Source organism: Euprymna scolopes, chromosome 4 (assembly GCF_053919585.1).
Source record: "Euprymna scolopes isolate OS-2025 chromosome 4, ASM5391958v1, whole genome shotgun sequence".
NCBI classification, from domain to species: Eukaryota; Metazoa; Mollusca; class Cephalopoda; order Sepiida; family Sepiolidae; genus Euprymna; species Euprymna scolopes.
This window is the reverse complement of record NC_136485.1, coordinates 7,539,161-7,554,792: the sequence shown is the minus strand read 5'-3', so window position 1 is coordinate 7,554,792 and position 15,632 is coordinate 7,539,161. Positions and strand designations below refer to the sequence as shown.

Genomic DNA, 15,632 nt, shown 5'->3' with positions numbered 1-15,632 from the left:
GGAGAATGTTGTGAATATAGATTATCTCCTCTTTGATAATCCAAACTATAAAACTGATACATTTCCGCTTGTCAAGTAGACGAGTAGTAAGATTCTTAATGTAATAAAAGATTACCAGGCAGAATCTCTTGTCCTGTTTTCATTACAAGGTGTGTTTTCTCGAGCTCATGAATCTGCACGCAATTTCGAACGGAACTTTTTATTTAATTCACAGGAGTAACATGCCCTCTTTTCGTGGGCCATGACTGAGTCAACTTCCTAAGAAATTCGTAATTGTATTCTTAGTATCGCCCGTACTCAGGTTTGAACTTTCAAGGTCATGAAAATGTTCACTTACAACTTAATTTAATAAAGTACTTTATCCGTTACGTCACAGGTCTTTGTGCAAACCATTAACTTCTTGGATATAACGTCTCATGTAAACATTTCAGAACAACATTTGCGTCGTGTTATTGACTTATACATTTAGATTCTTAATAAGTACTCCATCGATTATTATTTAATTTAACGACTAAACATGTTTCCGTCTGAAGTCGTTTATTGCTGTTATTAGTGCTAATCAAAACATGATTCTTATTAATTCATTGGTTATTTATAAAAATTTACCTAACATGTATTTTACGTCCTCTGTAATGTTTTTGTTTTCATATTTAATTTACCTAACATGTATTTTACGTCCTCTGTGATGTTTTTGTTTTCATATTTAATTTACCTAACATGTATTTTACGTCCTTTGTAAATTTAATTTATCTAACATGTATTTTACGTCCTCTGTAATGTTTTTGTTTCCTTATTTAATTTACCTAACATGTATTTTACGTCCTCTTCAATGTTTTTGTTTTCATATTTAATTTATCTAACATGTATTTTACGTCCTCTGTAAATTTAATTTACCTAACATGTATTTTACGTCCTCTGTAATGTTTTTGTTTCCATATTTAATTTATCTTACATGTATTTTACGTCCTCTGTAAATTTAATTTACCTAACATGTATTTTACGTCCTCTGTAATGTTTTTGTTTCCATATTTAATTTACCTAACATGTATTTTACGTCCTCTATAAATTTAATTTACCTAACATGTATTTTATGTCCTCTGTGATGTTTTTGCTTTCATATTTAATGTCGTTTATTATTTGTTGTTATACAGAATGGTGTATACTTGCTATACCGAAGTTTTTTTTTTATTAAGCTCAAAAAATAAAACATTAATCGTGTATAATTGGGCAATAAGCAAAGACTCAGCAACACTGAATACAAAGGGCACGTAATAAAAGACAATAATTCAACTAAAAAAACAAAATTAAAATATGAATTTATTTATTTCATAACAGAATTTAACAATTTTGAAATCAAAAAAAGAAACAAGTTGTTAAAGCATAATGGTCAATAATTTAAGGCAAACAAATTATAAAAAGGAATGGTTAAAATACATATTTGACATAAAAATTCAGTTTTATACACGTTAAAAAGTCACTTTGTTGCCATCTTATTCTAAATAATATGTTTTAATTGTTAAATTTTAAAGCTTTTGTAGAAATATAAAAGATAAAAAAAAGTTTGATCGGATGCTCTGTAGGCTTATCAGGCTGAGAGTAGCCTCGAAACATCCCTTCGAATAGTCGCGATAGAGCCAAGTTAACTCACTTTAGCTTTAAGAGCCAAGCCAAGGTAACTCAAGCGGTTCCAAAAGTTGTTTTTATTTCAAAAATGTTCACTGAAAATGTTCACACCTAAGATTGAAATCGATAAATTCAATCGTGTTTAAGCAATAAAACTAATTGATTGATAACAAATTTAAATGTGATTTCTTTATTCCATATTTCGAATCATCATCAACGCCAAAAGTTTGGGTTTCATTTTGAATTCCATAATTAGGAAATGTTTTGGTTTTAAAGGATTGTGAAGATGAAAACTGATGTGTTAGTCATATCGGAAATTTAAAATTAAAATATCCAATCACGTGGAGAATTTGACGGTTAATATTTGTTTGTTTTTTCTTTTGATTTGTCGGAATCCAATGTTTAGTGGCGATGAGCATAAAATCATTAATTAATGAACGACAAACAAAAGTTATGCAAAAATACACGAAACAAAAGCAAAAAATGCATTGATTTTTTGTTTATTCGGACATGAGTGCGCGACAACGACGACAACGAAGCCGACGAAACGTTTTTAATGAGTGAAAATTAATTGTCCAATTCAAAAAGAGAATCTTTTTGATATTGTGTTGCAAAAGAACCTTTCAATTTACCGTTTTCATTTTCATTTTTCCAAGTTAAACAAAGATATTATGATTATTTGGAAAGAATTTTTTTTGGGTATTATTAGAACTATGCCTACATATTTTAGGCCGAGAAAGTATGAGGTAAAACTATTTTGAAAAGAAATGATCTAGGTTTAGACTGAGAGTAACTTTCATTTAATGAACCATTCGACGTTGTAAAACTCGCCCATTTTAATGGATGATTTTTCTTGATTTAAAAATAATATGATATATTCAAAAGGTATCCTTTTCAAAAAAAACGTTAAACAAATTTTATATATTAGGAAAAATAACACATCCTTTTATTTTATAAATTTTAATTAAAATCCCATTTATTATATTAATGGCTGACAAGACTAGGACAAAAAGAAATTCAGCCATCGAATAAATTTTAACAAACGCCGAAATCAAACAAATTATATTTTGATTCATTCGTAAAAATCTATTTTTATTTAAATATTTATTTAAAAAAACGTGTTCTCAATCAAACACTGTTTTCTTTGTTTTTATTTTGATATTCTTTGCTAAAACTGAAGCAAAAGTTAATCATTCATCGTTCATCTTTTTTCTTACAAAAGTTCAAAAGAATGAAGTTCTTATAAAACATATAAGCTCTTTTCATTTTCATATTGCAAAAATGTTTTGATTTTTTTTTTTCATTTTTTATCAAGTAATTGATTGTTCACCAAATTTGAGTTTTATCCTTTGGGTTCATGTAGTCCCCAACTTTGCAGTTGAATACTTCAGAAAAACTTGGCAGGTTTTGTAACGTTATGATTACCCTGGAAAAGGAAAGAAAATTTTCAATTCAAAATCTTCCGTGGAAAACAAAAACACAAAAAATATTTAGTTTCATTTTTAGAGAAAATCAAAATGTAAATATTTAATTGGAGGATTTTATCGATGATTCTATCAGTTAGTGAATCGCGAATTAGTAAGAAATAACATTGTGTTTTGTCTGTTCAATTTAGTTCAAACTAGTATTATTTTTTAGTGTGTCACACATAATTTTAAGATAGCATTGTCTTTAGTGTGTAACGTATACGTCTAAAATAGCATGGTTTCTGGCCTATTCCATCAACGTCAAATTTGCATATAATCTGATTATGTAATGAATAATGTTTTAAATAGCATTGCCTTTCATCTGTCGCATGAAGTATGAAATATCATTGTCTTTTGGTTTGCTATGAATAATTTTAAACTAGGGTTGTATTTTGTCTGCTACAAATATGTTTAAAATAGTAATAACTTCGGTCTGTTATAAATAGATCCAAAATAACAATGTCTTTTGTAGGTTATAAATAGATCCAAAATAACAATGTCTTTTGTATGTTATAAATAGATCCAAAATAACAATGTCTTTTGTATGTTATAAATAGATCCAAAATAACAATGTCTTTTGTAGGTTATAAATAGATCCAAAATAACAATGTCTTTTGTATGTTATAAATAGATCCAAAATAACAATGTCTTTTGTATGTTATAAATAGATCCAAAATAACAATGTCTTTTGTAGGTTATAAATAGATCCAAAATAACAATGTCTTTTGTATGTTATAAATAGATCCAAAATAACAATGTCTTTTGTAGGTTATAAATAGATCCAAAATAACAATGTCTTTTGTATGTTATAAATAGATCCAAAATAACAATGTATTTTGTATGTTATAAATAGATCCAAAATAACAATGTCTTTTGTATGTTATAAATAGATCCAAAATAACAATGTCTTTTGTATGTTACAAATAAATTTAGAATAACAATGTCTTTTGTATGTCAAAAATATGTTCAAAGTAGAAATGTATTTTATTTGTTCCAAATAAATTTAAAATAACAATGTTTTTGTCTGCTACAAATAAATTTAAAAAGAAAATGTCTTTTGTTTGTTATGAATAAGTTTTTAATGAAAATGTCTTTTAGGTGTTACAAATAAGTTTAAAATAAAATGTTTTGTTTTTTATAAATAAGTTTAAAATAAAAATGTCTTTTGTCTGTTACAAATAAGTTTAAAATGAAAATGTCATTTGTCTGTTATAAATATGTTCAAAATCGCAATGTATCGTTTGTTACAAATAAGTTTAGAATAAAAATGTCTAATAAATAACATTGTCATTAGACTGATTCAAATAAGTAAATGTCTGTTAAAAAGTTCTATAAATGTCATTTGTTCGCTACAAATAAGTTTAAAATAACAATGTCTTTTGTCTGTAACAAAAAAGTTTTAGATGTCGGTTTCAAATATATTAAAAATAATATATTTTGTCTGTTACAAATAAATTTTAAATGGCAATAACTTCTATGTTACAAATACATTTAAAATGACAAAGTCTTTCGTTTGTTACAAATAAATTTAAAATAAATATGTATTTTATCGGTCACAAATAAACTTAAAATAGAAACGTTTTTCCGTTGCAAAAACTTTTAAAATAGCAATGTATTTTGTCTATTTTAAATAGATTTTAAGTTGCAACGTTTTTTTATTTTTGTTCTGTTACAAATAAGCTTTAAATTGCAATGTCTCTTTATCTTGCAAATACATTTATAATAGCAACGTCTTTTGTCTGTTACAAATAAGTTTCAAATAGCAACGTCTATTGTTTGTTATAAATAAGTTTTTCATAGAAATGTCTTTTGTTTGTTACAAATAAATTAAAAATAACATTTTTGTTAGTTACAAATATGTTAAAAATGGCACTGTATTGTGTCTGTTACAAATAAACTTCAAATATAATATCTTTTGTCTGTTACAAATAAGTTTAAAATAGCAATTTATTTTGTCTATTACAAATTATCTTAAAATAGCAACGTCTTTTGTATGTTACAAATAAATTTAAAACAACAATGTCTTTTGTCTGTTGCAAATAAGTTTTGTCTATTGCGTGTCCATTTAATTTAAAATATCATATTCTTGAATCTGTTATGCGTACATTTAGTCTGCCGCGAATTCGTTTAAAAATCAGTCTTTGGTTTGTTACAAATAATTTTAAAAGATGAAAATAACATTGTCTTTTTTGTTTCCCTTAGTTTAAACTAGAATTAATGGTAATCTTGCATAATTTGATCGGGATTCTCGGGAATTCTCGTCAAGCATGGATTGGGTGAGACCGGCAATCATCGGTTGCAGCCGAGCGCTGTAACAGACGCAGACTAATTTAAAACAAACCTGAAAAAATGCAAATAACCAAAAATAATAAAAACCTACCATTTAAAGGACTGAAAATCTTTTTATTTATTTTATTTTTTTCTTATTTATTTATTTATTTATTGCAAAATATTTATCAACAAAAAGTTTGTTTTTCCTTCTTTCATCAAGAAACGATGAAAGTTTTATTTTTTTAACCGTAAATTGTTAGGTGTATGTACTTTTTCTTTCAAGACTTTTTGTTCAGTCAAGCTTGGGGGGTTACAGAAATTTTATATATATATGTTTTTAAAGAAAAATACGTAAAAACATGCTTACGAAAAACGTAAATTGTTAGATGAAAGTACAGGGAAAATTTAGTTGTTTTTTTTTTTCAAAAGAACTTAATATTTTTACTTTATTTTATTATTTTTTATGGCTGTTCATTGCCAGTGGAAGAACTTTCTCAAGATTAGGATATTTCCTTGATAATCTTTTACTTCGGTCGACTGTTGAACGTTCATCAACGGAAAAGAGGGAAAGAGATGAGGGTAGAGGAAAAGGAAGGAAGCTCCCCAAGAACCTGATAGCTTTCGGAAATGTGATTTATGATGGAGACAAAAGGATCGTTTCCGAATTTTTGTCTCCACATAAATTCAAGTAAATATGTACCCAGAAGCTCCCGGTTGGTCCCGCATTCTTGCTTGTTTCGTTGTTTTGCTTCCTATCCACATCCTCTCGACGTGGTTCATTGTTGCCTTCGTCGCGGGGTCTATAAAATGCATACTTGTGATTCACTATCAGGTGGTTGATGGAATCCTTCTCCTCCTACTTTGTTACGGGCCTTCCAACAGTCGGATATACAACTCCCCGGCAGAATATATTTGTTTATTATTGGAAGGAAGGTTTTGGCGTTGCGATTTGGTATGGTGACTAAAAGAGACCTCCCTTGTCGGTGATTAAATAAAAAATAAAAGTCGACTGAAATTGATGATTGCCGGTCCCGCCCGATCTATGCTTGACGGGAATTCCCGAGAATCCAAGGCAAATTATGCAAGTGTACCAAATTAATTTAAACGGCATAATCACTTTGACACACCGGTTCCCGCTGGATCACCGAAGTTAAGCAACGTTGAACTCCTTAAGTACTAAATGGGTGACCATTTGGAATTTCCAGGCGCTATATGTGCTCTCCGCTTATCTCGGCATTCTTTCCAGTCGTCCTGTTGCGCAACCTTGCCTCACAATTACATACGCAGCTGTCCTTACAGGGAGTATCATTTGTCTTTCGCGACTGAACGGAGGCATCGAAAACTAGAATTAGTCTTTCACGCGTAAGGTAGAAATAGCAGTGTCTTCGGTCTGATACGAATAAGATATATGAAACATTTACTTTGGGTTGGTATGAATAAATCTATTCTATACTATTAATAAAATTCTAAATGTTTATTTATTTATTTATGTGTATATATATATATATATATATATATATATATATATATAATTATGTGTGTGTATATGTATATATATATATATATATATATATATATATATATATATATATATATAATAAAATTTTCGAACGGATGCACCGAAATGAAAAATTCTTTTTTTCCTTGAAAGGTGTGAGTCCCTAGATTGTCCTTATCTATATATGAATCGTAACGAACAACGGCAAGTCACACAAAAAGCCCAAAATAAGGGATTTTAGGCCGTTTCGTTTTTGTCGAAAAATTTACCTGCCCATGTCAACGGAATTTAGCACTGTCGCGGTAACATCTTCCGGCATACGGACAGGACTTGTGGTGCAATGGCTAACGCATCTGACTACGGATCAGAAGATTTCCGGTTCAAATCCTGGTAAGTTCGTTGTTATTTTAACCACCATTTATCCAACGTTTACTCATTATCCTTACTCTTAGTTAGGGTAATTTTGCTTTTTTTTCAGTGATTTTGTTTTGTGCATATGGGAATTTCTCATACTCCGAGTTAACAATGTAAGCGTTGATGGTAAGACGATATTGAGTGTACTTGATGTTGATTGTACTCGGTTTTGTGTTTGACTCGGCGTTGTGTGTGCCAATAAATATTGTTTTTCGTCCTTATGAAAATGAAATGCGTAAAATCGTCCTGGGCATGCAAATAAAAGCATACAAATTAATTCCAGTTGCAACAAATTAGAACAATGACGATTAAGCTAAGCTAAACATGGATGTAGCTAATGAACATGATGTTATATAGAACATGAAGAAATCAACGTAATGTTAACAATTGTCAATCATGTAAAATGATCGTGAATGATCAAGGCAGATGAAAAGGTCGGGACGGGGGGAACAGCCTTCAGTGACAAGATCGCAGAGAATACTGAAACCTTCGCGAAACTATTTGTCACCTTATTTCCAGAAGATCAACGGTCATTACCAGTAAGAAATCAATGGTAGGCAGCCGTTGTGATAATGCAAAAGAGATAAGGAGTGCTGGAAATCTGAGAAGATATAAGACTAGGGTTCAAGAAAACACCATTTATCATAGTTAGTCAGCACTTGCTGATAATGACATGTGAGAACTCCTAGTGAGACAATAATAATAAAATAATAGTTAGTAGTAGTAGTAGTAGTAGTAGTAGTAGTAGTAGTAGGATATAAATTATCGATAATATTTTGTTCTCACTTTATACGAATAACTATAAACATCTCCTATAAACACAATAATAATGAGTTTGAGAAATAACTTTTAAGACTAATGTAAAAGGTTTGAAAAATAACACCAGAAAGACATACCGATTTTTGGCGGGTAAATTTGGTAAGTTGCCAGCATTGTCCAATGCATGACTCATGGTAATCTCATCACACCAAGCCTGGAAAGAAAATCATTTTCAGAGATTAAAATGAAACAGAGAAAAAGATTACTGCTCACAACTGGATGAATGGAAGTATTTATATTTTTAATTGACATATAAACTTGAAAATTTGGTAAAGAAGATCCGAATTAAGTATTCTTCTGCTTGCAATTTTTATTCATTTAAATGTTCGAATCCGAATCACCATTTCAAAATTGTCAAATTATCCCTAGAAAAAATGTTCAATTTCTCAAATCTACCATACGTCAATGTGTTTTTCTTTCTATTCATTTCTTCAATATCTCGCGTAACTATCTCTCGATAACTACATCGATAGGCGACGCGGCTATAGCATTAAATGTTTATGTTTCGATTCTGGCTGATGGCACCAAAGTTATTTTTAAAACGTTTGTAATCACTACTATATATTAGGTAACTATAATATCCAATAGAGAATTGGCTTTATAATAATAAATACGAACTCTGTGTGAATTAAAATATATTTAAGCGTATTTTACGACCCGGCAAGGCTGGGCGCTCCCTCCTGGTAAATAGAATAAAGTTTTACTTAAAGACCCCAAAATAGATTGACATACCCATGTAAATCACATAGCGTAGATGAGTGGTCAACTGCAGCAAGAAGAAATAATTTTTTGATTACTAACTCATAATGTAAGAGACATAAGAGGAGCTTTTAATGAAGATTGCGAGATTTATCTCATAAGGAGATTAGCAAAAAAGCATCAAATGAGAAACACTCACATATACATACACTCACATATACATACACTCACATATACATACACTCACATAGACATACACTCACATATACATACACTCACATATACATACACTCACATACATACACTCACATATACATACACTCACATACATACACTCACATACATACACTCACATATACATACACTCACATACATACACTCACATATACATACACTCACATATACATACACTCACATACATACACTCACATATACATACACTCACATATACATACACTCACATATACATACACTCACATACATACACTCACATACATACACTCACATATACATACACTCACATACATACACTCACATACATACACTCACATATACATACACTCACATACATACACTCACATATACATACACTCACATATACATACACTCACATATACATACACTCACATATACATACACTCACATACATACACTCACATATACATACACTCACATATACATACACTCACATATACATACACTCACATATACATACATTCACATACATACACTCACATATACATACACTCACATATACATACACTCACATACATACACTCACATATACATACACTCACATATACATACACTCACATATACATACACTCACATACATACACTCACATACATACACTCACATATACATACACTCACATATACATACACTCACATATACATACAATCACATATATATACACTCACATACATACACTCACATATACATACACTCACATATACATACACTCACATACATACACTCACATACATACACTCACATATACATACACTCACACATACATACACTCACATATACATACACTCACATATACATACACTCACATACATACACTCACATATACATACACTCACATATACATACACTCACATACATACACTCACATATACATACACTCACATATACATACACTCACATATACATACACTCACATACATACACTCACATATACATACACTCACATATACATACACTCACATATACATACACTCACATACATACACTCACATATACATACACTCACATATACATACACTCACATATACATACACTCACATATACATACACTCACATACATACACTCACATATACATACACTCACATATACATACACTCACATACATACACTCACATATACATACACTCACATACATACACTCACATATACATACACTCACATATACATAAACTCACATATACATACACTCACATACATACACTCACATATACATACACTCACATATACATACACTCACATACATACACTCACATACATACACTCACATATACATACACTCACACATACATACACTCACATATACATACACTCACATATACATACACTCACATACATACACTCACATATACATACACTCACATATACATACACTCACATATACATACACTCACATATACATACACTCACATATACATACACTCACATATGCATACACTCACATATACATACACTCACATACATACACTCACATACATACACTCACATATACATACACTCACATACATACACTCACATATACATACACTCACATATACATACACTCACATACATACACTCACATATACATACACTCACATATACATACACTCACATACATACACTCACATATACATACACTCACATATACATACACTCACATATACATACACTCACATACATACACTCACATATACATACACTCACATATACATACACTCACATATACATACACTCACATACATACACTCACATATACATACACTCACATATACATACACTCACATATACATACACTCACATACATACACTCACATATACATACACTCACATATACATACACTCACATACATACACTCACATATATACATAGTTTTGGAAGCATATATAACAATTAAACTACACATATTATTCGGTGTTTCATCCTCACGAGTAATCGTCAGGTTACTGCATGGAAGCGATATTACTGCTTATTTTCATATATGCTCGTGGTGGTGAGTTTGTTAGTTAGCCAATCAGATTCTTTAATAATCACACCTCCATTTATTTGTTAATGGTCACGTGTTTATAAGAGGTTAACTTGACTTCTAAGTGACCACCTTTTTGTTCGTTTTGTGTAGTGATGAGTTCATCTTTATGGATAATGTTAGATATTAGCTTAGTTATAATCATGATGTTTCTTACTTACATTTTAGCTTACACTAGTTATTTATTTGTTCATAAACCACTATTATTATTATTATTGTTGTTGTTGTTGTTGGTGGTGGTGGTGGTGCTGTTTGTTTGTTTTTTTGTGTTAATGCTCAGTTTTTTATTCATTACTATATAGTGCAGAAGTTGTTGTTGTTGTTGTTGTTGTTGTTGTTGTTGTTGTTGTTGTTGTTGTTGTTGTTGTTGTTGTTGTTGTTGTTGTTGTTGTTGTTGTTTTGGTCCTAGGAAATGCCATAAAGGTAGGCGTGCCCAACAATTTTAGGGAGAAAAGAATATATTTTACAAGAAATTGATTACAAAGAAATGTTGTCACTATTTCTGACTATTAAGTCACGATATTTCCCCACGAGAGTATTATCTCGTAGATTATACAATGATAAAAAGAATCCATTCTAAGTGAATGGGTAAATTCCTATAACAATTATTATGTTCTATTATCCTAAGGTAAGAATTTTTTTTTTTTGTATGTATATATTTGCTATTTCTTTTCTGCAATTTCATAAATTTTTTCGAGTTTTAAAATTTAGGATGACTAATTTTTCATTCAAACATGGTCTACACGGGTTCCTACATGTGCTTGCTTACCGCACTATTTTTTACTCGATTATCAGTGAGTGTCTACTTTCAATGGGATCAAAATAGTGGTTCACTGATGTTGTTTTTATTCGGCGATTTTTGTTATTTGTTTTATTTTGTTTATGAATATACGTTTGTGGTCGTAATATCTGCTTTTAAATCCAGGTTATCATACTTACGTACTATTTCTTGTTATTCAGGTTTTCTTTGTATATTTTTAAGAGACCCTGTATATGTATACATATGTTATGGTGGACAGGAAGGATCTTGCGTATGCTTTTATTTTGATTTTAAATGATGTATTTTAAAATAAGTTTTCGTTATAATAATTTTACTTTATATATTATTTTAAATAGCGTTTTTTTTTCTACCTAATCGTTTAGATTACAAGCATTTTAAAACAATTATGTCTTCTTTCCAGAACAATAAATACAAGATGGAAAATGCAAATTTGCTCTTTTTTATTCCAATTCGAGCTAAGCTGAAAAGCTGTTGAAACATCTCGCGATATCAACGATACGTTCGATTCAGAAATCATTACTGAACGCATGATGGTTTCAGAAATTTCGTTGCGGCGACGGGAGTTTGAAGATGATGAGGATAGTGATCGGCCATCGGATATTGACAACGATCAAATAAGAGCCTTAGTCGAAGACAATCCGTTCGAGAACTTGGTTCTGAATTAGACGCAACGTATTCGATGATTTCCAACCACTTCAGGATTGGAAAGACAAAAAAACTTGATAAATGGGTGACTCATGAATTGAACGACAACCAAACGAAACGCCGTTATTAAGTGTCATCTTCCCTTATTTTATGCAACAAGAACAAACTGTTTCAGGTTGTAACTTGCCATGAAAAGTCGGTTCGTTACGACAACTGGCGTTGTTCAGCTCAATGGTTAGACGCCGACGAAGCTCCACGGTATTTCCCGAAGCCGAAGCCGCACCAAATGAATTTAATACTGAATGTTTGGTGGTCTGTGACCGGTCTCATCCATTATTACTTTTTTTAATGCAGGCGAAACCATTACGGCTGTTAAGTACTGTCAGCAAATGGATGAAATGCATCAGAAACTTCGACAACATCCAGCAATAGTCAACAGAAAAGGCCCAATTCTCCTGCGCAACAATGTCCGACTGCACGTTGCTAAACCGACCTTGTAGATTTTGAACGAATTGGTTTACGAAACTCTGCCTCATCCGCCATACTCTCCAGACTTATCGCCCAATGACTATCACTTTTTAAGTATCTCGACAGTTTTCTGCGAGAAAAATGCTTCAAAAACCTAAGCGATATCAAAAACGTCTTCAGCAACTTCGTCGCCACCAGAACGCAAGATTTTTACGTTAATGACATAAGTACACTTGAGTGCGTTGGCAAAAGTGTGTTGATTCTGATGGTGCTTAGTTCGATCTATAAATTTTTGTTTGAAGCGAGATATATTCATCGGAATTTAAAATTTCAAACTGCAGGAACTTTCTTGTCAACCTAATATATATATGTGTGTGTGTGTGTGTGTGTGTGTGTGTGTGTGTGTGTGTGTGTGTGTGTGTGTGTGTGTGTGTGTGTGTGATTTGATTTTTTCTTCTTTTTTTTCTTGATCACTGGTCGGTAGTTTTAAACATCATCAATTTCTTATTAATTCATCGTATACACGTGTGCTTTCGACCAAGTTTCGCACAAGATTATGTTTAGCTTTTTAGTATAAGATCAAAATGTAGTATCTGTATTGATACCACATCTCATTTGTTATGTCCTTGGTCAGGGGAGAAGAAATATTTATAGATTGTGGTAATTTACATTTTTATGCCAACCCAGAGTACCTCTTTTAGGAACCTGGATTTTTCCGACCTTAAAAACATGGTTGTGTCTAACTCTGCCCTCGCGGGGAGGCAAGTGTCTTCAAATCATTATCTTTCACAATAATATGTTCTCGATTACTTACCCGTGCATAATTGATGTAGAAAAGTTGGTCACTTGTGTAGTTCAGTCCTGGTAAAACCGACGAAACCAAGTTAAATTCTCTCTCCATTTTCTTGAGGGCCTGAAGCAGAAGTAAAAAAAAAAAAAGAGAATTAAAAAAATTACAAATAAATATAAGGATTCAATTACAGATTCCGATTTTTTTTTTTAATCTCTAAAGAAGATGATTTATAGATTTTAGTTTTACTGGAGGATTAACCTTCAAGAGATTTTCATTTTTTCACCATTGCAATCAGCAGTGGAAGATTTTCTTCTAAACAAAATCAAATAAAAAAAACTATTAAAAGAATCGTTTTTGGAATCGGAAAATAGGCACAAATTTTTTCCGATACTGATTTTGATACCCTTAAAAATTCAGTTTTTCCAATTCCCGATTCCGATTCCGATTAACCGTCCAAACAAAATTATGTACGCTTAAAAGTATCTCCTACCTCTATGAGGCCATCATTCGCCCATGTATGGAGTACTGTTGTCACATTTGGGCTGATGCATCTGCTGCTTGTCTCTCACTCCTGGACAGGGCTCAAAAGAGAGTCGCCAACCTGGTAGGTCCTGAACTATCATCTAGGCTTCAGCCTCTGTCCCATCGACGAGATGTTGCATCCCTCTGCCTGTTCTACAAATACTTTAATGGTGAATGATCTGATGAACTACAAACACTTGTACCTCCTCGACGTAACTACCCCCGACAAATCCGACAAGCCACTAAGTCTCACCGCTTTACAGTAGAGATCCCTAGGTGCAAGAAGTCTTTTACTCCAATAGTTTCTTCCCCAGAACTGCAGGTCTTTGGAACTCTCTTCCGGCATACTGCTTTCTCAACTGTACTGATATGCAGAAGTTCAAGTGTAATGTGAACAAACATCTTTTCACTCATCTCCCTTCATAATGCCCCCGCCAATTATGTCCCTGATAGTAGCCCCAACTTCAAAGTTGCACTTGCCTTGTTTGGGGTGGAAATTAAATTTAAAAAAAAAAAACATTACCATCAATGTTTCGTCTTTATGGCATTGTCTTTATTGATATTGCCATCAAAGGAATAAATTTCAGTTACAAAAGATTTTCTTTTGTTTTTACAAATGACGAAACTGCTTGTTCGTAATAAATGAACTAAAATGGTTCTCGATTTATAAGTTTTACTAATTAACTAAATCTCATCGAAATATGTTTCACGTGATCAAGCTAAAATACGTTAATGGCTGTGCACCTCCTTTTAATTGCGTAGTGGCAAAGTTGCAGTGAAGAAACGGATCCCCGGTGCGATGGCTTGGTGACTCGGCATATCATTTGTGAATTCTTCCAGTGTCCATAGCATCACTTTCACTATTGATGTAGGCAATCTGGTCCTAAATGCGAGCATCGGTTTTTATAGGGCATCTGTGAAAATCAATTCTAATAAGAAAATCAAGCAGTAATCTGCCGGTTCGTACGAATAACCGTTTTATTTTTGTGTGAGAAAAGACAATATTAAATCAAGATTTACCCGCCAAGAGATTTTCACTCCTCCAATATCCGCACTGCTTTCGATGATATCTCTCTCGCCAAAATCCTGCCAAACAAAAGAAGAACCAAATTTCGTGTATAAGTGAATTAATTTAAAATATCAAAATTAAAACGAACTATTTAGAGTTTACATTAAAATGATAAATCAATTTCTTTAAAGTAAAAAAAAAGCATCGACAATCACAGTTCAAATTTATTTTTTATTAAAAAATAAATTAAAATTAAAATTAAAATTTTATCAAAAACAAGCGTTTTGATACAAAAAAAAATAAACTTTTCAAAACAATTTTACACAAAAATGAAAAAACAAGTTTGAATCAAATTTAATGAATTTAA

General features: G+C 31.4%; 1 protein-coding gene across 2 annotated transcripts in view; it reads right to left on the bottom strand.

The window, feature by feature from the left end:
• Positions 1–1,310: 1,310 nt before the first annotated feature.
• The window catches only part of LOC145266611 (membrane metallo-endopeptidase-like 1), a 143,988-nt gene continuing 129,666 nt past the window's right edge, over positions 1,311–15,632 (bottom strand). For both annotated transcript variants that reach the window (XM_080122512.1, XM_080122520.1), the window contains exons 19-22: positions 15,277–15,342; positions 13,756–13,854; positions 8,169–8,245; positions 1,311–3,049 (exon numbers count right to left, since the gene is read on the bottom strand). In XM_080122512.1, coding sequence (XP_079978638.1) covers positions 2,950–3,049; positions 8,169–8,245; positions 13,756–13,854; positions 15,277–15,342 — 342 coding nt within the window. In that variant the 3' untranslated portion in view covers positions 1,311–2,949. The remainder of the gene's footprint in view (positions 3,050–8,168; positions 8,246–13,755; positions 13,855–15,276; positions 15,343–15,632) is intronic.